The sequence below is a fragment of the Bison bison genome, unplaced genomic scaffold (genome assembly GCF_000754665.1).
Source record: "Bison bison bison isolate TAMUID 2011002044 unplaced genomic scaffold, Bison_UMD1.0 scf7180017864280, whole genome shotgun sequence".
In the NCBI taxonomy this organism is placed as follows: domain Eukaryota; kingdom Metazoa; phylum Chordata; class Mammalia; order Artiodactyla; family Bovidae; genus Bison; species Bison bison.
In genome coordinates this window covers 4,898,969-4,923,380 of record NW_011494852.1, presented here as the reverse complement: position 1 = coordinate 4,923,380, position 24,412 = coordinate 4,898,969, and the positions used below count along the sequence as shown (strand labels likewise).

At 35.8% G+C, this 24,412-nt stretch overlaps 1 protein-coding gene across 4 annotated transcripts in view; it reads left to right on the top strand.

Annotated features, from left to right (window-relative positions):
* The window catches only part of ZNF567 (zinc finger protein 567), a 29,894-nt gene extending 18,278 nt beyond the window's left edge, over window positions 1-11,616 (top strand). For 3 of the 4 annotated variants that reach the window (XM_010849058.1, XM_010849060.1, XM_010849059.1), the window contains exons 4-6: window positions 4,913-5,039; window positions 5,297-5,383; window positions 8,974-11,347. In XM_010849058.1, coding sequence (XP_010847360.1) covers window positions 4,913-5,039; window positions 5,297-5,383; window positions 8,974-10,694 — 1,935 coding nt within the window. In that variant the 3' untranslated portion in view covers window positions 10,695-11,347. Of the gene's footprint in view, window positions 1-4,912; window positions 5,040-5,296; window positions 5,384-8,973 lie in introns of all 4 variants that reach the window. The other variant, XM_010849061.1, reaches the window with a different exon arrangement.
* Window positions 11,617-24,412: the final 12,796 nt, after the last annotated feature.

Genomic DNA, 24,412 nt, shown 5'->3' with positions numbered 1-24,412 from the left:
TGGAGTGGGTTGCCATTTCCTTCTCCAATGCATGAAAGTGAAAAGTGAAAGTGAAGTTGCTTAGTCGTGTCCGACTCTTTGAGACCCCATGGACTGCAGCCCACCAGGCTCCTCCATCCATGGGATTTTCCAGGCAAGAGTACTGGAGTGGGATGCCATTGCCTTCTCCAGGGGATCCTCCCGACTCAGGGATCAAACCCAGGTCTCCTGCATTGTAGGCAGACGCTTTACCGTCTGAGCCACCAGGAAATATATTATGAGTCCTGCTTTTTTATACATTTTTTATAATCTCAGTCTTGGGACTCCCCTGGCAGTCCAGTGGTTAAGACTCCATGCTTCCAATGCAGGGGGCAGGCGTTCAATCCCTCGTTAGGGAACTAAGATCCCACAAGCCACGTGGGAGTGTTTAGTTCTAAAGTTGGAGTCAGGGCTGCTATTTTGCTCTTTGTTTTCTGATTACCTGACCTGTTTTATTTTAAATCTTTTAAATATACTTTATATTTTAGTGCAATTTTACATTCAGAGAAAAATTAAGTAGAAAGTACAGTGAGTTTCCATTTATTCCCTACCCTGACAAATGCATGGGCTTCCCTAATATTAGTATCTTGTACCAGAGTGGTATGTTGTTAAAATCAGCGACCTACACTGATATATCATTGTCATCCAAAGTTCATAGTTTATATTAGGGTTCATTTTTGGTGCTGTTTATTCTATAGATTTTGACAAATATATAGTGTTATGTATCTGCCATTATAATATTATACAGACTAATTTCACTGCTCTAAAAATCCTCTGTCCTCTGCCTACTCATCCCTCCCTCTCCTCTATAATCTGTAATAGTGGCAACCACTGATCTTTTTATCTTTTCTCTATAGCCTTTTCAGATTGGGCTTAACACATTTAAGATTCCTCCTAATCTGATTTTATGCATCTGTTCCTACATTTTGTTTTACTTTGTGTCAGTCAGTACTGACACAATAATGAATTTTCATTATTCATTTTCATTTCTCTGTTGCATCTGTAGTTACATCATCTTGCATTGTTTTTTGTGGTTTCTTTAGGGATTATAGTATGCAGCTTCTATAGTATAGTATCTTTAACTTATCATGATTTATTAGAGATAATGCTGAATTACTTATGGTAAAATAAATCAGCTTGCAACATTGTATTTTCATTTACTGACTTCCATGGTTTGCTTTTTGGTTCTCCATGTATTTGATATTTCTGTTTGTAATTAATGGTGTTAAAATGCTTGCTTTAAACCAAGAGTCTACAGCCATTAGGTTATATCCAGTCTGCTACATGTTTTTGTACAGATTGTGAGTTAAGAATAGTTCTTCTATTTTAAATGTTGGAAAAAATACAAAGTCAAAATATTTCTGACCTATTTAAGTTTTTGAAATTTAAATCTTAGTGTCCAAACATGAAGTTTTATTGAAACACAACATTGCTCATTCATTTTATAAATTCTCCATGATTGTTTTCATGCTAAAACAGCAGAAAAATGTTCACCAATTGCTGCTAAAAACTTTTTTTAAAAATGGAAGGAAATGAATATAGTCTTTTTAATAAAACTTTTCTCCAATTCTTCATTCTTTCCTAAAGACCTTGTTTATCATCTGGTGTCATTTTTACCTTCAGCCTGAAGACCTTTTTTTTTTTTTTCCCACCATTTTTGGTACAGTTTTGCTAGTGATGAATTCTTTCAGACTTTATCTGCTCATATAGCTTTATGTCGCCTTTGTTTTTAATAGGTAATGTTGCTGAGTACAGAATTCTTGGTTGATGTTCTCTTAGGCTTTTAGCCGTTTGATTAGGATTTTCTGAGTGTAGTTTTCTTTTGTTTTTATTCTTTTGGGGTTCATTAAGCTTTTTTAATGTATAAGTCAAGTTTTTGCTTATTTTGAATATGTTATGCCATTATTTCCTTAAAATTTTTTCAGGTCTTTTTTTTTCCTCTTTCTCTGGGACTCCAATTATATCTGTCTTGCATTACTTTGAAATGGACCCAAAAATCTCTGTGAATCCGTTATTCATTTTTTTCTTTTTCATTTCCTTTCTATTCAGATGGCTTAATTTCTGTTGATCAAAATAGTCATACTTTATTTTATTATGCTTTTTTAAATTTCACTTTGCAGATATTTCATTTTTACAAATTGAAGGATTTTAGCAGTCCTGAGTTGAGCAAGTCTATAGGAGCCATTTTTCCAGCAGTATTTAGTATTTGCTCATGTCTCTGTCAAGATGGCTATTCCTGAAATATTTCACTTTATCATTATTATTGTATTTGTTATCATCTGTAGTCAATGATCTTTGATGTTACTATTACAAAAAGATTACAACTCACAGAAAGCTCTAGTGATGATCAACACATTTTATCTAAGTATTTTTTAATTCAGACAGGCATATACATTGTTTTTTAGACATAATGCCATTGCACACTTAATAGACTACAATATAGTGTATGTGTAACTTTTATATGCAGTGCATAATCAAAGAATTTTTGTGACTGGCTTTATTGCAATAATTATTGTAGTGGTCTAGAACTGAAACTGTGATGTCTCCAAAGTATGTCTGCATTTACAAGGTTAATGTTTGTTCCTTTTCCTATGCTATTGAGCCTATATAGTGAAATTTTCGTTTCATTTATTATACTTGGTAGGTCTAGAATTTTCAGTTCATGTTTTTTTATCAGTTTATGTTTCAAGATTCCATGCCAGATTTTTCATTACTTCTTTGGAGAAGGAAATGGCAACCCACTCCAGTGTTCTTGCATGGAGAATCCCAGGGACGGGGGAGCCTGGTGGGCTACCGTCTCTGGGGTTGCACAGAGTCGGACACGACTGAAGTGACTTAGCAGTTAGCAGTTGGACACATTTAGAACAACTATTTTGAAGCCTTTTTATTTTTTTTAATTTTTTTTGCAAAATCCAACATCTAGGCCCACTAGGAATTAGTTTCCATGAACTATATTTTTTCTGAATATGGGTTATATTCCCCTTCTTATTTTTCTGTTTACATATCTGGTAATTTTTGCTAGAAACCAGGATCTTTTGAATAATGTGTTGTAGTAATCCAAATTCTGTATGTCTTGTTTTTTGAGGATTTTTGTTTATTTTTCTTCTAGTAGACAATTAACTTGCTTGGAATCAAGCTTTAAACCCTGCCCTCCCTGTCCTCTTACCTCCACCCCAAGTGTGAAGCAGCTGATAGTTAGGTCTCTTCAGCTTCCTCCTGCTGCTTTTTTCACTCGGGTCCCGTGATGGGTGATGTTCATGTACTTTTAGTTCTCAAAGAATTGGTATATATTAACGTTTAGATTTGAGGGCTTACTTTCTGTGGTACTCTTTCTTCTAGTGTTTCACCCTTTTATAATTCCTGCTGCTTTGTTAGCCCCAACTTTCTGACACCTCAGTCCACAAAGGCTGTAGGTTCTGCTTAACTTATAAGCAGGTTGTATAATGCTGTTAATCAAAAATGCAGAAATCTCGGAATCTCACTAGGTACACTTCTGGTTTTCAAAACTCTTTTCTCGTGTCTGTTTGCTTTTTCCTAAGTCTCCTTTGATCTCTCTTAACAATTGCTTAGTTTGACTATCAAACTAGAGTTCTGGCAAAATTTATACTCAGATTTGGAGTCTCATTCTTCCTGTAGTTTTCTCACTTCTAGATAAATGTCGCTAAATCTTCAGCTCATCTACCAGTCCTCAATTCTATCCTCTATCACCTTTGAGGAAGTAAACTGGTTTTCTGCTTGCAGAGCTGTGGACTTTGGGGTGGATACCTTCATGCAAAGTAGCCACAAACTTAAGAATTCTTACTCATTGTTATCGTTTAAGAATAAACTCTTCTCCAGTTTTTGCTTACTTTGGTGTCCTTCCAGTGCCTTCTATTACTTATTTATTATGTATTGTGTACAGATTTTAAAATTATCATCTGAGGGATTGTTTTCTTGACCAGTTCACTCTATTATTGCTGGATATGTCACATTTGTGCATTTTTTAGAATTTATTTTTAATCGAAGGATAATTGCTTTACAGTAATGTGTTGGTTTATACTGTACATCAACATGAATCAGCCATAGGTATACATATGTCCTCTCCCTCTTGAACCTCCCTGCCAGCTCACATCCAGTCCACCCCTCTAGGTTGTCACAGAGCCCCAGTTGGAGTTTCTGAGTCATACAACAAATTCTCATTGGCTATCTATTTTACATATGGTAGTATATGTGTTATCGTGCTACTCTCTCCATTCATGCCCATGCATTTTAAAACCATATTCTTCCTGCATAACACATTAATCTTAAAGGAGAAAAAAAATTGCCTCATTGGTGAAGCCTGAAAAATTGTTCTGCCCTTGTAATACACTGTAACATACTTCTGTTGTAGTACCCTTACCACCAGTCTTGTAGATTTGCGTTGACACATACTTTCTTAAAAGTATGTGTTGCATGCTTTGCAGCTGTAACTTCTTGTGAGCAGAGACTGTGTTTTGTATATCTTGGCACCCCAGTAAACTAATGCAATTTGGGATTGCAAAGTGACTTCACAATACATTTTTAGAATACGTTATTAAGTAAATTTGGTGGCAAGTATTTCTACTTTGATTTTTTGTTGTTGTTGCTTCCCTTACAATCTAAATCACAAAACAAGAAAAATGGTAGGCTTTCTTTACAAGTTTCATATGAATGCCAGAAAGGAGCAGGATCAAAACTAGTCCCCAAGGACTTCCCTGGCAGTCCAGTGGTTAAGACTTTCTGCTTTCACTGCAGGGAGCACCAGTTCAGTCCCTGGGTGGGGACCTGAGATCCCACATGCTATATAGGACAGCCAAAAGATAAAATAAGTTATAAAATAAAAATCTAGTCCCCTATGTCTGGTCAATTTTCTGATCACAGTTCCAAACCATTATAGGGATCAGTGTCATTCAAAGATGTGACTGTGGACTTCAGTCAGGAGGAGTGGCAGCACCTGGATCCTGCTCAGAAGACACTCTACATGGATGTAATGTTGGAAAACTATTGCCATCTCATTTCTGTAGGTAAGAAAAATTCTTTGAAACTTTCAGTAGCATGCATTTCCTTTGAGAGTGCCTAAAATACATGTGATCTTGGATTTCAGGGATGAATTCTCTTTGGTTGACACAAAGGATAATTGTGTCTTCACTTGCTTAGTACAAGGTGTTACGTTTACTCTTACACGAAGGAGTATCTTACTCTGCAGAATGGAAATTCAACTTATTGATTTTTCAAATGTATTAACATCTAAGCAACTTAATCCAAATCTTCCCTTAATCAGGGTGTCACATGACCAAGCCTGATGTGATCCTCAAATTGGAACGAGGAGAAGAACCATGGACATCATTTAAAGGTCATACCTGCTTAGGTGAGTTTCTGACTCTCAGGCAGATGAGATCTAGTGAAAAATAAATTTAAAGTGGTTGTGTGGTGGGCAACACCTTTGAAATGTTTTGGTAGTGTCCTTTTAAAGGGTCCTAACCTTTGAAATGACCATTGTGCCTGCAAAAATCTCAAATTACACTTTCAAATACCACTCACCCTATATAATAGACTTTCCTAATTTGCTTGCCACTCTTACTTGCCTAATTGATTGCCTAACTGCCACTCTTAATCAAAATGTACTGTAAGCCTTCCTTCTTTTAGATCTTTTCATCCATTTCTGTCCTTTTCTAGCTTTCTCAGTCCCTTATCATCTAGCCATTGTATAGGTTTCTTTTAGGCATTCTTATCTATCTTTAAGAAAGAAAAAATTCTTTGTTAGTATTTCTCAGGTGCTTTCTGGTTTATCTCCATATCTTTAGTATCATTTCAGATTTGTTTGCTATGCTAACTCTGAGTTCCCATTCTCACCACAAGTCTAGCTGTTAATTTAAAAATTCTCTTGCCTTGACCGAGACAGATAATTCCATAGTTACTATTTTTTTACAGTAAGTTTTCATGGTTCATTGTATATCGATGATCATCTTACCTGAAACCATCCCTTGCTTTGGGTAAAACATTGACTTGTTCTTACCCTGATTCTCTCAATGATTATTTCCAGCTTGGTCTGTTCTCTTTACACTCTGGCCACATTGCCTGGAACAGTGCCTTATACATAATAGTCACACAAATCTTTTTTTTTTTTTTAATGTATATTATTTCTCTAGACTCTCAGTCTTTTTTCTCTAATTTGTCATCAAGAGATCTACCTTTTAATTATAGTAGTATCATCCATTCTGAGAACTTAAACTCTTTGTTTTATATAGATACCTCTAGCATTGACATTCTTGGCACATTTCTCCCACCTTCACTCTAGTCCTTCATAAGTCCTGCACTCTGATGTCTTACTTATTCCAACTTTCCTAGCTCTTAAATTCTTTCCCACTAACTATTTCCAGATTATTTTGTTCCTGCTGTGATACCAGCTTGATTGTCTCTGTCATAATCTTTTGGGAACCTCTTCACAGTTTGTGCTTATAAGCCTGTGAAATATATTTACATCCTCCTATATTTTATTTTTCGCTGTAGTTTTCTCACTTCTACATAAATATCATACAAATTGACAGCTACCGTATTTCATGTCTTGAAATTGTAATTACAGTTTGGCTTTGCTATAATTTTTGTCCTAATTTTTTCAACTTATATTGTTACTTTCCTGACAAGATACTTGTTCTCTACTTCTTTTTGTTAATTATATGAAACTGAAATTCTCCTTTATACAAGGAGTACCATAGTAAGCTGTCATGTGGTCTTTTCAAGTGTTTCTCTTTTGTGGAAACTCTTGCTAATTTCCACTTGATCTAGTCTCCTAAATGTCCTCTATACATGTAAGGGTTATCATGTCTGTACTTTTCACTGTGTTCACCCTTCCATATAATGTGTATCTTTGAAGTCATGACTTCTTATCCTTGCTCTTCCTTGACTGCTCCCCAGCATATCCACCTCTCCTTTTTCTTCATTCCCATGTTTTTTATAACTGTGACACATACAACTCTTAAAGATTATATAATTTGATACTTGACTGTACATGGTTTATACTTAAGGATTCATTCTTTCAAAGATAATATCCTTTGTACTTTCTTTGGTGTAGTATATATGTTAAGTAGTCAGTTGCTTTTTTTCTGTTTGTGGAACTGTATAGGGGAGATCTCTTTGTCCTCCATTCACAAAGCATGTACTGATAAGTCCTTTCAGAAGTATTTGCTCAGGTCATGGCTCTGTACATCTGATTGAAGTGGTGGATTCTAACTCAGGTCATGGCTCTGTACATCTGATTGAAGTGGTGGATTCTAACAGACACTACCTATCTATGATCTGCAGTGTTAATGTAAACTCAGAAGAATACAAAGAAAATAACCAATAAAGAATTTCAATAAAGAGTTATGAGAAAAGATTATTGTCAAAGTTTGCATTTTTAATGAAATATTTATGATACAATGTAAGCTTGTAAAAAGATTTGTTAGAATTATTTTTATAAACTATAATTGTTTTCAAGTTATAAAGAAACAGTCCTTAAATTGATGGTGGGGCATATGTGAAGGGTTTTGATATCATGGAGTGGTAGCATTTTCTTGAAGATTCTCTAAATATGATTAGAAATAAGACTAGGAAAAAAGTCAGCTGATTAAAAGAATGTAAGTAAAGCATGTGATTAGGAATAAGTGAGGTATATATACAGCAATAAATATGAGGCTTTACTTGTTATGGGTGAGATTTTTCAGATATGTGGACAACCCTGAAAACTTGTTCGAATATATAAAGTGAGTTTAAGTGATGTAAAGTTTTGTTTACAGGAGAAATTCCTTCTATGTTAGAGTTCATTGCCTTCATGAGGCAATGAACTCATGAAGAAACAGACTTTTGAGCCTAGATTTAACATTGTTTCATTAGATATGGATGATCTCAAATATAACTATAAATTTATAAGAGAAATAAAGGCTAAGGTTAATGAGTGATCTAGAACCACAGGGAGCAATCTTTCTGGTCCACATATGGAAAACTGGAGTTAAGAATGTTACTGTATCGGAGAAAGACTTGATTCTTTCTTTAAACCTCAATAATTAAGTTAGCAATTGAAAAGAATAGTTATAATTAATTGTCATGAGTGTTTTCTTATTGAGCAATTTTGAAAGAAAAATAGCAATCTGAATACACCAGTAAACAAAACACTAGTTTGTTTCAAAGTTCCTGTTGGGGGACTTCCCTGGTGATTCAGTGGTTAAGACTCTGGGCTTCCACTGTAGAGGGTATGAGTTCAATCTCTGGTCAGGGAACTAAGATCCTGCATGCTGCACAATTTGGCGAAAAACACCCCATTTGTTTTTAATAAAAATAAAGTTCCTGCTGGGAGTGTTTTCTTTGTACTTACCTCACAAGAAAAAATGACTCCCAGTTATATGGAGGATTAGAGTGTAGACTATAGGATTTTTTTTTTTCTAAATGCTAGGAAAATAATCAATACTTGGAAAGATTTATCTATGGCTGTGTGGAAGAGGGGTGGTGGGACAACTGGACGTATTTTACCTGACAATCTAGGGATGAACATTTAAAAGCTCTAATCTGTGTCCTCCAAACACTTACCTCTAAAATTTTCCCTGAACTAGCTTTTCCACTAATTTGTCTTGTTCATCCTACTTAAATCTTAATGCCATAGGTTCAGTTCATTGCCTCTGAATCCACCTATCCAAGCATGAATTCCTCTTCCACTATTCTTGTGTCTCTTCTCTTTACTGCTTCTTGTCTTTGTTTTACTTTCTGTATGAAGTTCTGGTACAAAGTGCAAATGTTACTAGCATTCATTACTTATATTTCACCTTTTTCCACACTGAGGTAGAGTGTTTAATTTAGGTTCCATGTCTTTTCCCAGGCAAGGAATAGTTTGTCCTTGATCTTTTTTGGCCTCATATATATATACAATTCCTTTTCATAGAAAATATGTAAGATTTACAAGTTGTTATTAATTATATTCTTTTCTAGAAGAAAACTGGAAAGCTGAAGACTTTTTATTGAAATTCAAGGAACAGCAAGATAAATATTCTAGATCAGTTATATTAATCAACCACAAAAAGCTGGTTAACGAAAATGGTAGTACATGTGAAAAGACACTTACTTTGAGTAAAAACCCTATTAATTCAAAAAAGCTACCTCCTGAATATGACACTCGTGAAAAGATTTTAAAAAATGTTTCAGAATTAATCATCAGTAATCTAAGTCCTACAAGAAGGAGACTTAGTGAGTGTAATGGGTATGGGAAATCACTCCACAATACTAAACCAGAGACAGCTCACTCTGGAGTCAAATCTCATAATCAATGTGGGAGGACCATCAGTCATAATGAAACGATCACACAATATCATAAGATGGAAACTCCAGCACAGTCATTTGAATATAATGACTGTGAGAAAGCCTTTTTAAAAAGAGGAGGCCCAGTTACACATAGTAGAACTTATAGAAGGGGAAACACATCTGATTATAATAAAAGAAGAAGAACAACCAATATTGAAAAAAAGCATACATGCACTGAATGTGGGAAGTCCTTTTGCAGGAAATCAGTATTGATTCTGCATCAGGGAATTCACACAGAAGAAAAACCCTATCAATGTCATCAGTGTGGAAATTCATTTAGGAGGAAATCCTATCTCATTGATCATCAGAGAACTCACACGGGAGAGAAACCCTTTGTTTGTAATGAATGTGGTAAGTCTTTCCGCCTAAAGACAGCCCTCACTGATCATCAGCGAACACATACAGGGGAGAAATCATATGAATGTCCACAATGTAGGAATGCCTTTAGATTGAAATCACACCTCATTCGTCATCAGAGAACTCACACAGGAGAGAAACCATATGAGTGTAGTGACTGTGGAAAGTCTTTCCGCCAGAAGACAACACTCTCCCTACATCAGAGAATTCATACAGGAGAAAAACCCTATATTTGTAAAGAATGTGGAAAGTCCTTTCATCAGAAGGCAAACCTTACTGTACATCAAAGAACTCATACAGGGGAAAAACCCTATATTTGTAATGAATGTGGGAAATCCTTCTCCCAGAAGACAACCCTTGCTCTTCATGAGAAGACTCATAATGAAGAGAAACCTTATATTTGTAATGAATGTGGAAAATCCTTCCGCCAGAAGACAACCCTCGTGGCACATCAGAGAACACATACAGGGGAAAAATCCTATGAATGTCCTCACTGTGGGAAGGCTTTTAGAATGAAGTCATACCTCATTGATCATCACAGAACTCACACAGGAGAGAAACCATATGAATGTAATGAATGTGGAAAATCCTTCAGTCAGAAGACAAATCTCAATTTACATCAGAGAATCCATACAGGAGAGAAACCTTATATTTGTAATGAATGTGGGAAGTCTTTTCGCCAGAAAGCAACCCTCACTGTACATCAGAAAATACATACAGGGCAGAAATCCTATGAATGCCCTCAGTGTGGGAAAGCCTTTAGCAGGAAATCATATCTCATTCATCATCAAAGAACTCATACAGGAGAGAAACCATACAAGTGTAGTGAATGTGGGAAGTGCTTCCGACAGAAGACAAATCTCATTGTACATCAGAGAACTCACACAGGGGAGAAACCTTATATTTGTAATGAATGTGGTAAGTCCTTCAGTTATAAGAGAAATCTTATTGTCCATCAGAGAACTCACAAGGGAGAAAACATGGAAATGCAGTAATAAATGATGTGATTTCTTTGTGAAGCCTTTCTAAGTTATTGTAAAACTTTGTTTTTTTAAAGCATGCTTAAACATATATATGAGGTAATTTTAATCACAAATGTAATAATAATTATTAATTTAATGTACTGTACCACATAAATATTTATCTATGTTTACTAGCATATGAAATGGGTGTGTTCATTGATATTGAACTTTTTATCAGCAATGAAGCTAATTTTCTAAGTTTTTGAGTTCTGACTCAGTTTATTTTTTTAAGTGCTTATATAGTACATGCAGAGGCAAGATACAAAATGGTTATAAGCATCACCCTCCATAAGAGGAAGAAAATATGAAATAAACTTCTTATTGCACTCTTCAGAATAAAATGTAGTTGTTACTACCCCCAAAGTTGACCACTTCCCGGTTTTTAACATGAAATAATTTTCTTACTTATTCAAACTATATATGTATTTTGTTATTCATTATAAATTCTTCTGTGTGGTTTCACTCAACGTTTTAAAGATTCATACATTATTGCATGTGGCAGTAGTGTATTCATTTACATTCTGTATACTATTCCATTTTAAGAATATACTGCTATTTATCAATCCTCTTGATGGGTATTTGTATTTTTTTATAATTTTGTGTTGTAATAAAAATGTGGCTGTAAATATTCTTGTATATGTCTATCTGTGGGGGTGTGTGTGTGTGTATGCTTGTATTTCTGTTGATTTTATACAAAGACTGAAATTATTTAATCCCAGGGTATGTATAAAGGGTTTTCAGTTATAGTTGATACTGCCAGAGATCTCTCAAACTTTTCTCAACATGGGATGATTCACTTTGGAGAGTATTGCGATATACACAGTATATGTAATTCACAGGATACTTTGAGTTACATTTTAGTGCTTCATGTTATATTTAGAAATCTTACCACAATATATGTCTTTTTAGCCTCCCCTCTTTATATTATGATTATTATATTTATTATATCTACATACATTGCAAGCCTTATGAGACAGTGTTATACTCCTTGCTTTTTAGCACAGTAAATATTTATAAAAAGAAAAAAACAATTTTATTTTTTACTCAGCAATTTACCATTTCTATAGCTCTTATTTTTGAAGTTTCAAGTTTTCCTTTGGTATCATTTTCCTTTCATCTAAAGAGTTTTGTTTAGCGCTTCTTCTAGAGCAAGCCTGCTGGTAGCAAATCCTCTTTGTCTTTCTTTATCTAATATCTTTTATCCTTCATTCTTGATCATTTTCACTGGACAAAGATTGGGGTTGACATTTCTTTCCTTAAAGCATTTAAAAAATGTTCCACTACCCTTGGGCCTTCATACTTTCAGTGAGAGTTCTGTTATTCAAGACATTGTTCTCCAATATGTAAAACGCATCTGTATTCTCTGGAAGCTTTTGATATTTTTTTTCTTTGATTTTCAGCAGTTTGGTTATGATGTGTCTCAGCAATGGTTTCTTACAGTTTATCCTTTTTGTGATATGCTACATTTCTTGAATCTATAAGTTTAAGGTCTTTTGCTAAACTTGGTAGGTTTTCAACCATTAACTCCTTATAAATATTTTTTTTTCTTCCTGGTACTTTCTTTTTTCCTTTCACAATCTCAGGGACACAAATAACAAACCCTTTGGTATTGTCCCTCAGATCCTAGAGGCTCTAATAAGTTTGTTTTATTCTAAATCTTTCTCTGTTAGATAATTTTTTTGTTGATCCAAGTTCAGGTTCACTAAATCTTTTCTCTGTTTTCTCCATTTTGTTGCTGAACCCATCAAATAGGTTTTAATTTTCATCATATGTTTTAGTTCTAAAATTTCCTTTTATACATCTGAAAATTATAAAAATTTTTAGTTAAAGTTCCTTAAAACTAAATTCTTTTTGGTTCTTTTTTTACAGTTTCTGTGTCTCTGCTTAGAGTCCCCTTTACTTGTTGAAACATGGTTCTAATAGCTGTTTAAAAGTCTTTGGTAATTCTAACGTGAATCATCTCAGTGTTGATGTCTTTTTCTTTTTTTCTTTTCCATTGTGAGTTGTTAAAATTGTCCTATTCCATTGTATGCAGAATACATTTTTATTGTTTGCTAGACATTTTGAATAATTTGATTCTTTGAATCTATTTTAAATCCTGTGGGAGGCATAATTTTGGTTTGTTTATCTTAGTAGGTTGAATTCAGATTCAGTGTGTAAGTTCTAATGTACTTTCTGTGCCCTGGGCTTCCAATGTCAGTTCATTTTGCAAAGCATTTGCAGCACCAGTGTGCTTTATCTTTCAGGGGGTTCACCTAGGACCCACTCTGAGACCTGGCTTATGGTCTACCTTCTAGTTCGATTCTCAAGGCCTTTGGTGTGCTGCCTAGAGTCAGATCTACATGTGTGCACCCTCAACTTCATATACTTTAAGGGATCTCTAACTTGAGTTGCCTCCTCTCCCCTGTCTTCCTAGAACTTTTTAGTTTCCAGAGGACCCCTTCCTGGCTCTAGTTACAGCAACAGAGCTTTATTTAGTCTTCTCATTCTGCTGTATCCTTGCCACAACTCGGTCTTCCTCCAGCGCCAACAAGTGACAGAATAAAGAAGAAAAAAACAATGAGATTTTCCATCTTCTTCAGAACAGACTTCCACTAGTAAGATAAGATTCCCTTTCCTTGGGATTTAAGTACTTGCTGGCAGCTACTGGTATCATGGATTCCTTCCACTTCTCTGCCCCACAAAAATCTCTTCTGTCACTCTTCCAACTAGAGATACCTTCTCATGGAGCTATCTCTATCCAAGTTTGGCTCAGAATCTTGGGATTCAGGTTGTTTCAGTCCAAAGTTCTGCCTCTCAAGTCATGCTTTCCTCCATGTTTGGTTTTGTTTTGCTAACATTTTCCTTAGAATATTTGCATTCATATTCACAGATTAAGCTTATTTAGATTTTTTGGAAGCTGTCTTCATCCAGTGTTTAGACTTCTAGAATGAGCTTGTAAAATTCTTCTAGAGATTATCCTTAGAGTTTCTAAGTGATGATTTAAGTATTGTTTTTAGAGAGAACTTCGGCCAAATTTTAATTTTTCTGCTATGTGTATTGGACTATGCAGATTTCTACCTCATCTTGAATGAATTTTAATTCATTTAATTTATGTATACCTGTGGCTGATTCATGTCAATGGATGGCAAAAACCATGGAGGTAAAGTAATTAGCCTCCAATTAAATTAATAAAAAGCAAAAAAACCCAAAATATTTTCTTTAGTATTATTATTTTTAAAATTTCCGTAAATATATATATTCTTATAAATGCTGTCATATTTCTTGTCTTTATATAGATCAAATTTATAAGTCTAATTTAGATGGGTGTTTTTTCCACACAAATTTAATAGGTTTTATTTCTTCTTTCATTGATTTCTAATTTTAACCATATAAGTGATTTCATTCTGCAGTAGTTAGGTTAATTGGTTCTTTTTCTAGTTTCTTGGGTTTTAATTACATCATCAGTTTTATCAAGTGTCCACTGTGTGACAGACACTGTTTCAGAACAATATCTTGATTTCCCAAATTTTGTTAAAGAGTGTTAGTGTTCTTGTAAGATGGCTTTCCTAGGACAGGTCAAGTGTGGAAAAAGAAACCAGATAAATGACCAGAATTAAGACCTGAGGCTTCCCTGGTGGCTCAGCAGTAAAGAATCCACCTGCCAATGCAGGAGATGTGGGTTCAATCCCTGGGTCAGGGAGATCCCCTGGAGAAGGAAATGGCAGCCTACAACCTACTCCAGTATTCTTGTCTAAGAAATCCCATGGACAGAGGAGCCTGGTGGGCTATAGTCCATGGGGTCACAAAGAGTCAGACATAACAGCAACTAAACATCAACAGCAAGATGACTTGCATCACCTCTTAAAGGTTTTGATATGTAGCAATTCATTATCACTCATCTGAGTGGTATCCTATTTTTGTTCTGATTTTTTCTGTGAATCAAACAAATAAAATATAAATTTCCAAGAGGAGGTTAGAATCACTCCATAAGTTACTTTCTAATTGTAAGAATAAAAAAAGGCCCTCTAAAATGGAGAGAGTTGACTCACCACCTTAACCATATGTTCAAATTTATCCTTGTGATTTCAGTCTGTACCTTGATATACGACAATACTAAATACATCATTTAGGAAATATTCTGCAAAATTGTTTGATTCAAACTTAATCTTTTCTCTACACTTAACACATTACTGACCAGGAAGTTTTGCAGAAACCAACGCCTGTGGCCAGTTATTTGTCATGTAAAAAATACTGAAACACTGTGGTCCACAATGTTTGGGTAACAAAAGATGTATTAATATGTCTCTGGTCAATAATGTGTTAATTTCCAATATAGATGGCAGAATAAATTAAATGACAACATTAGGAAACAAGCACAACAATCCAAAATACGGACCATCCTGCAAGGCGACATGGACTCTAAGAAGAAAACTCATGAAGAAAAATAAAAGTGAAGAACTAAACTAGACTAAAAGAGATAGATCACTAAATGCAATTTCTGAGCCTAGAGTTTACTTTAGATTAAAAAAAAAGTAGGGACTTCCCTGGTAGTCCAGTGGTTATGACTCTGTGCTTCCAATGCAGGGAGCGTGGGTTTGATCCATTTAGTTTCCATATGCCACACAGTATGACCAAAAAAATAGAATAACAAAAGAATAATAAAATAATTTTTTAGAAAACAAAAGTAAATAACTATTAAAGTCAATCTTGGGACAACTGGGAAGATCTGAACATGTGTCACATGATATATTTTAGAAGATGTAGTTATAGTAGGGTTATGTTGAAAATTACTTATAGGAAGATAAGCCAGATATGATAAACTGTTAGCTTTTAAACTGGGTGGAGGGTAGGATGGTAAATACATTTCCATTGTACTTTTTAAACTTTCCTGTATGTTTGAAAATTTTTATAATGGCAACTTAGAAGGTTTACTAATGGACAGTTTTCTCTTAGTTATCCTTTTGATCATTTCTAATAAATTCTGGGTTGTGAGCAGAGAGTGTAGATTATAGGATATCTCCTATTAGCAGTTTATTAATAGCAAACTGCTTCATACCCTTTTCTACTTCAGCAATTAGCTATATTCTCAATATATATTTACAGCCACTAGTTCCAGAGTATTTATTCCAGCATTAGTTTCCTGATGCAGCTCATCAAGAATGAAGTTGTCTCACATGTTCTCTGTATTTTACAGGACTTTATTCAAAGTCAGTCATCTAAAGTTGAATAGGAAGATGGAGTTAATTGGAGGCTTTTCTAAGATCATTACCAACATAGTGTCTTTCTCTAAGAATTCACTAATGGTAATGCTCTTGCTTATCTGATCAACAGTAGCTAATATTTGTTAAATAATCTTAACAAAGATTTACAGGTCCTCTTAAAAACTCAATTAGATCGGTATTATCACTGTTTTACAACTGAGGCACAGAGCTAATAAGTATATCGCTGTGTATTTTAATGATGTGATAGACTAGGTATGGGCTGTGACTAAAGGCTTTCTTTCAGTTCGACAACTGGTAGATTAAGAGATCATACAAATTTGCAGACATCCAACAGGAGTTGAGTGGTTTTGATCTCAGGTGGCCTTGGCCTGCAGCAACTTTAAGCAGGATCTCAGTTCCCTAGCCAGAGGTTGAAGTCAGGAAGCTGCAGCAAGAGTCCTGAGTCCTAGCCACTAGACCACGAGGGCCAGTGACAAGGCCCTGGCTTGTCCGCTTTGCGGACATGAATGTCAACAAAGAGACAGAAAGTAGTGAATTACTAGGAGGAAAGAAAAGAACATGTGAATAAATGCACACAGGTGGGCCCAGAGAGAGAGTGTCATGCTTTCGTGGTAGCTTAAATTCCTTATATGGGGCATTTCTTCTGGGTTTCCTCTGGTCAGTCATCTTGCTGCCTCTGAGTCTGTATTTAATATAACTGGGGGTCCTCCCTTGTGTGCATGCATATCTCTTAGCTCAGATGGATTCCAGTGCAGAGGCCTATGGGATGACTGACATCACCTACTACTGGTGGCCTTTGAACTCTGAGGAGCCTTTCTGCACATGTGTAGTTGGGAAGGTCTCCTTGACCTCAAGAATGAGAAATAATATGTTCTCTTTATCTTTTATATGGGCAGGCCTCACCTCCTCTTCACTTCTGCCATTATTTCTATCTTGGAATATCTGTCCACAGGGGACAGACTCCAGTTGCTCAGCCTGGGGCCTATCTACTGTCTCAGTTTTGGAAGTATTTTATATGTTCATTAGATTAAGATACCTGGCAAGAAATCTTTTACACCTAATAAATTGTAAGAATTGCAAAAAAAATTCCCAAATATTCCTCCTAGTATTAACACTCCATTAAGAGCAGAGTGAAAGAAAAAGCACTTTTATATCAACACTACAAGGTTATGAATTCTCAGATGTTCATAGAGACATGAATATTGGGCCTTCCTGCATTTCTTACATTTTTAGAGTCTTGACATTATTAAGTCTGATGTTCAATAAAGTGTGAAAAGCATCCCCACATTCCTTAAATTCACAGGGTTTCTACTAATGTACATTCACTAATGTTCATTCTATCAAAAGCCATGCCATATCACCCCATACATTCATATTTTTGGTTTCTCACCATTATGAATTATCTAATGATCTGTAAGAACTGAATGAACTTCAAAGCCCCTTCTATGTATCTTAAATTCACAAGTTCTTTTTAGTGTGCAGTTTTTGATGTTGATTGTGTTGAACTCCATCTGTAGGTCTTTCCACATTCCTTATATTCATAGGGTTTCTCACCAATACAAATTCTTTGATGCTTACTAAGATGTGCCCTCTGCCTAAAGGCCTTCCTACATTCTTAACATTCATAGGGTTTCTCATTAGTATGAATGCTATGTTGAGCTTTAAGGTATGAATGAAGTCTTAAGGTTTTTTCCCATATTCCTTACATTCATATTTCTCATCCGTATGAATTTTTTGATGTTGACCAAGTTGTCCACATAATCTAAAAGATTTTAACATTCCTTGCATTCATAGGGTTTTTCATCAGTATGAATTTTCTGGTATACTCTAAAGTATCTGGAAGAGTTGAAGGTCTTCCCACAGATCTGACATTCATAGAACTTCTTCCTAGAATGAATATTCTTTTGTACTTTAAGGTCTTTACCTAACTAAAAGCTTTCCCACATTTTTTACATATATAGGCTTTCACTCCACTATGAATTTTTATATGTTGAGTGAGTTGTTGATGTATTCAAAATGCCTTCCCATATTCTTTACATTCATAGGGTTTCTCCCCTGAATGAATATTTTTGTGTACTCTAAGGTCTCTGCCAAAACTAAAAGCCTTTCCAGATTCTAGACATACATACGGTTTCACTCCATTATGAACTTTCAAATGTCAAGCTGGTTGTTCACAAATTCTAGAGGCCTTCCCATATACCTTAGATACATAAGGCTTCTCACCAGTATGAATTTTTCTCACATTTGATTCGATCTGAGCCATAATTAAAGGTCTTCCCACATTCTTTACATTCATAAATGTTTCTCTACTAGGAATTCTGTGATCTGTGATGTAGGGTGAGAGATGTATCTTTTCTGTGAATAGATATATTTTCATAGATGATTTTAACTTGGCTAAAATATTCATTTTGAAGTTCTTGTTTCTCAATCTTGACTTTACTCTGCCAGCTATTTTGAATAATGAAATTCTCAAGGTCAAGTATTTCACTTCTTTATCTTCCATTTAGATAAATTTATTTCAGAAATGTTTTCTTCTGGAGATAATGTCTTTGTATCATACCTGGTCTCCAAACCTGGAAAAATAAAGCAAGAAAACTAACAAATATTGTTTTCCTGTACTAGGAGGTGGGGGTGGGGGGACAGCAGAGATAAGTGATAAACTGAAAATAAAGTACATTAGAAATGAATTTTGATAAGTTTATTATGCAGTTAGAAGAAGGCAAAGAGAATAATGAAAGCATATTTTGTGAGATCTGTAACAATGAAAATAAGTCATTGATTCTAAAATTTGAATGTTCAATTAAAATCAACTCAGGAACCTGTTCCAAGTATTAATTTCAGAGACCAACCCAGACCAAGTGAATCAGAATCTCTAAGGGTAAGTTAGCAATATCAGTTCAGTCTCTGAGTCGTGTCCAACTCTTTGCAACCCCATGGACTGCAGCATGCCAGACTTCCTTGTCCACCAACTCCCAGAGCTTGCTTAAACTCATGTCCATCGAATTGGTGATGCCATCCAACCATCTCATCCTCTACCGTCCCCTTCTCCTCCTACCTTCAATCTTTCCTAGCATCAGGGTCTTTCTAATGAGTCAGTTCTTCACATCAGGTGGCCAAAGTATTGGAGCTTCAGCTTCAGCATCAGTCTTTCCGATGAATATTCAGGACTGACTTCCTTTAGGATTGACTGGTTTGATCTCCTTGCAGTCCAAGAGACTCTCAAGTCTCCTCCAACATCACAGTTAGAAAACATCAATTCTTTGGTGCTCAGCTTTCTTCATGGTCCAATTCTCACATCCATACATGACTACTGGACAAACCATAGCTTTGACTAGACAGACCTTTGTTGGCAAAGTACGTCTCTGCTTTTTAATATGCTATCTAGGTTGGTCATAGCTTTTCTTCCAAGAAGCAAGCGTCTTTTAGTTTCATGGCTGAAGTCACCATCTGCAGTGATTTTGGAGATCAAGAAAATAAAGTCTGTCCCTGTTTCCATTGTTTCCCCATCTATTTGCCATGAAGTGATCATGGACTGAATGCCACAATCTTAAGTTTAAGGATAAGTCTTACGCATTTGTATATTTTTAACCACTACCTCAGATGTATCAAAGTCAGATCAGTGTTTGACATTCTCTGTTTTGTTTGCTTGTCTTGAGTTTTTTGACCACACCATGCAGCTTATGGGATCTCAGTTCCCCAACCATGGATTTAACCTGGGCCACTTCAGTGAAACCCCAGAAACCTAACCACTAGACTCCCCGGGAACTCCGTGAGATTATCTACTTACACCTTTTTTCCCCAGTGGTTTCTTACTGTACTTAGAACATTGTATGACCACTTAAGAATGGATAATAATGCCCTTTGTATAAGAACTTATATGACAAAGTTAGAAGGAAAATAATTTTGTATTTAGAATGCCATACTTTGCAAAACAGAGAAGGGGAGTCTAAGCAGAATAGAGACATCTCTTTGCTGACAGCAAATGAATATCCAACATCCAGTCAAGAGTAATAGACATTTGGGACTTCCCTGGTGGTCCAGTGGCTAAGACTCTGCACTCCCAATGCAGGGGGCCTGCGTTTGATCTCTAGTCAGGGAACTAGATCCTATATTGCTGCAACTAAGACCTGGAGCAGCCAAATAAATAAATAAATTTGAAACAAAGAGTTAATAGATGTTTGAAGAGGCAGAAAAACATTAGTTCATAGAAATAGATGCAGAAATGACAGAGAAGAGAAACAGCAAAGATGTTTAAAAGAATCATTATAAATAAGATCCAGTGTATAGGAAAACATGGACATGGTGAGAGAAATGTAAGGTTTTAAGGTTAAAAAGAAAAAAAAACACCTTAAATGGATTTTCTAGAAATGAAACTGCAACATCTGAAGTGTATGAAATTAACAACAGATTAGACATGAGAGCAGAAAAAGTCTAGAATACACAGCAAAAGAAAGTATCCAAAACAAAGCTCAGAGAGGAAAAAGAAAACAAAAAACAGTAACACAGCAGTAATGACCTCTGGAATAACACCAGGAGGTCCAACATACCTATTTTTGTTGTTCAGTCGCTAAGTCATGTCCGACTTTTTGCAACCCCATGGACTACAACACGCCAGGCCTCCCTGTCCCTCACTATCTCTTGGAATTTGGCCAATTTCATGTCCATTGAGTCAGTGATGTTATCTAAACATCCTGCCCCTTCATGTATCACTGCCTTGTCATTGCGTAGGGGCTTGCATAACTCAGTGGAGCTGTGAGCCGTGCTGTGCAGAGCCACCCAAGACAGACAGGTCATGGTGAAGAGTTCTGACAAAATGTGGCCCACTGGAGCAGGGAATGGCAAACCACTCCAGTATTCTTGCCACGAGAACCCCATGCACAGCATAAAAAGGCAAAAAACATATATATTATTGGAGTTATAAACTACATGAAGCAAAATCAGACAAAAATGAAAAATCTCTAATTATAGCTGGAAATTTCAACACTCCTTTCACATACTTATAGGACAAGTAGACACAAAAATAAAGACTTGACCTGCTGTTTATATCAACTTTACATTTATAGAACACTTCATTCAACCACAGCAGGAAATGTTTTCTTTTCAACTGCATATAAGATATTTATCACAATAGACCATAAAATAAGTCCCTGTAAATTTAAAGGGCTTAAAATATATTATTTAACCACAATAGAATTCAGCTAGAAATCAAAAATAAAAATATTTGGAAAATTTTGCAAAATAATATTTAAATACCGTATGTCTAAAGAATACATAAGTCAAGAAGAAATCATGAAGAAAATGTAAAACTTTAAACATGATGATAAAGAAAATACAGCATACTGAAATTTCTGAGTGACAGCTGAATAGAACTACACAGAGGGGAGGGAAATTCTACCTTCAAAATCAAGGTTCTAAGTATTAAAAAGTATCAGTTAAACCCAAAGCAAACAAAATTAAGTAGAGTGGAAATTAAGGGAAGAGAAAATTAGAGATATAGATAAAATCAATTAAAGTTTAATTGGTTCTATTAAAAAAAAATCAATAAAATTGACAAACCTCTATCAGAGGCAATCAACAGAAAAGAGAGAACACACAAGTTCCCAATATCAGAAATTAAAATGTGGACATCAAAATTTCAAACAACCTAACTTTACACCTAAAGGAACTAGAAAAAGAACAAACAAAATGAAAAGGTAGGTGAAGGAAAGTTATCACAAAGATCAGCTCAGAAATAAAATACACACAAAACAATACAAAAGTTGAATGAAACTGAGAGCTGATTCTTTGAAAAGATAAACTGAATAGACCTTTAGCCAGACTCATCAAGAGAAAAAGGGAGCCCAAATCAATAAAATCAGGAATAAAAGTTACTACTGACACCACAAAAATATAATGGATCTTAAGAGATTACAAACAAATACAAACACAAACAAATATGCCAATAAAATGGACAACCTAGAAGAAATGGACAAATTCCTAGAAATGAATACTATCCCAAGACTGTACCAGGAAGAACGAAGAAATATGAGCAGGCCAATTACCAGTATTGAAATTGAAGAAGTTATTTAAAAAGCAAAAAACTCCCAACAAACAAAGGTCCAGAACCAGACGGCTTCACAGGTATATTCTAACAAACATTTAGAGGGCAGTTAACACCTATCCTTCACAAGCTATTCCCCCAAAATTTGCAGAGTCAGAAATGGCCCAGACTATAGGGCGGTTCAGCCTGTAGAAGTGCGCATGCACAGCCAGGTGTAGCCTGTTGAACGATGATGCCACAGCCCGAGAGAGGCCTGCAAAAGCCAAGGAGGAAACTAGGAATGTCAAGCCTGTGTGTGCTGAGTACCCAACCTTCATTCCAGGTAGGAATGCTGATGTCGACCCTGGATGTGACCTGGATGAGGTCTGTAGTCCAGGGTTGTGAGTAGGATGGGTTTTTATCCCTGGGGAAACCCTGGGGCGTGAAACTGGACCTCGCACACAGCTGGTGGTGTAGTGTGTTTGTGTTTAAGTGTGTAGGAGCGGTTTCCTGTGCCTGACCTGATGTGTCTGACCTTGAGCTACTTCTGTGCAACGATTGTGGCAGTGGATGGAGTCGTGTTGCTCTGTAGTGTTTACTCTGGTGTGTCTATTTTTTTGGATTAGGTGTGAGTTGTGTTTGCACTTGTATGTGACTGGAGGAGAACAGGAAGTAGTTTGTGGGTATTTTCTGACTATGGAATTACTTATATGAGGTAGAGAATGATGTGGTGCCATAGGCTTGTGGTTTTGTTGGCTGAATGAGTTAGTAGGTAACTGTGAATATGTCAGTTATTATAGATGTGTTGGTATTTATATGATGGTTATGGAAAGCTTGTGGTTCTCTTGTGTATCTGTTGCATGGTAGCAGACTACTGAGCAACTCATAAAATGTACCTGGCTGTGACTAGCTGGGTATCTGATTTGTTGTTGTTAAGTCATGTCTGGCCAGGGTTTGAACCCATGTCTCCTGCCTGGAAGGCAGATTCTTTACCACTGAGCCACCTGGGAAGCCTGGGAATCTGATATTGGCTTTTATTTGAGCCTACAGAATTGTGATTGGCAACTAGGTAAGTAAAATAATTATAGATGTAAGAATTGAAAAGGAGGTGGTAAGACTATTGTAATTTCCAAATGATAGCATTGTATACCCAGAAAATCCATATCAACTAATAACAAATACAGTAAATTGAATAAGATGCCACACGTTGCTTGCAAACAAAAGATTTCATTAACCACCACTGTGAATATGCCTGTGTGTTCTCTTTCTGCTCCTGGATGAAATCTTGGGGGCTCCTAGGTGGCACTAGTGGTAAAGAATCTGCCTGCCAATGCAGGAGACTCAGGAGACACCGGTTCAAACCCTGGGTCAGGGAAGATCCCCTAGAGTAGGAAGTGGCAACCCACTCCACTATTCTTGCCTGGAAAATTCCATGGACAGAGGAGCCTGGAGGGCTACAATCCATGGGGTCACAAAAAGTCAGGCACAACTGAGTACGGATGAAATCTTGGCAGGTTGAATAACTTCTTCAGTCACTGTAAGATAATAAATCTGAGATCACTCTCAGTAAGTATAATCATTTTTGCTAATTAAAATATTCCCTGGAAGAAGTCACTACTTCATACTTCTTCTAAATCAAAAACTTTCCACCTTCTGCAACTTGGAAAGAATAAAAAAATTAGTTTCTTCTCTGATATACCAGTCTGTTATTTGACTCCTTTACTTTATCCCTCTCTATAGGTGGTCTCTGGCTCACCTGGAATTGAACCAGGAGAAGAGAAAAATAAGGAGCAAGAAAAATCTCACTTGATTGGTATTGCAGTAATCTAACTGAAGTTATATCTTGCCTGGTGGCATTCAAAGATAACTTTTAAAAGTCTCTTTGTTTTCCAGTAGTTTAATGAGAAATTTCAAACATACAGCCAACTTGAGGGAGTTTTACACTGAACATATGCTCACCACCTATATCCTATCCTTCACATTTTATTACACTAGCTTTGTCGTGTATCTGCCCATTTCTCTATGCACCCATTAATCCATCTAATTATTATATGCACTTCACAGTGAACTGTAGACATCAGTACAGTATCTCCTAAATACTTTACAAGCATATTACTGAGTTCAATCTTTGCCTGTTTCAATGTACATACAGGAAAAATGCAGAAATTTTTGAGCGTACTTTCTTGGTTTTGACCAATGTGTATATGTAATCCAAACTCTCATAAAGATACAGAAGTTTACTATCTCCTTAAGAATTGCCTTCATGTCTCAGATGTCATCAAAACTCACACCCAGCCATCCAGAGGCAAATATCATTCTTTTTTAGAGGGGGACACCTGGTTAATTTTGCCTCTTTAGAGTTTCATATAAATGAAATCACACAAAATATACTCGTTTGTGTAAGTGTTCTTCCAATGAGCTTGTTTTTGAGATTTTATATATATATATATATATATATATATATGCTA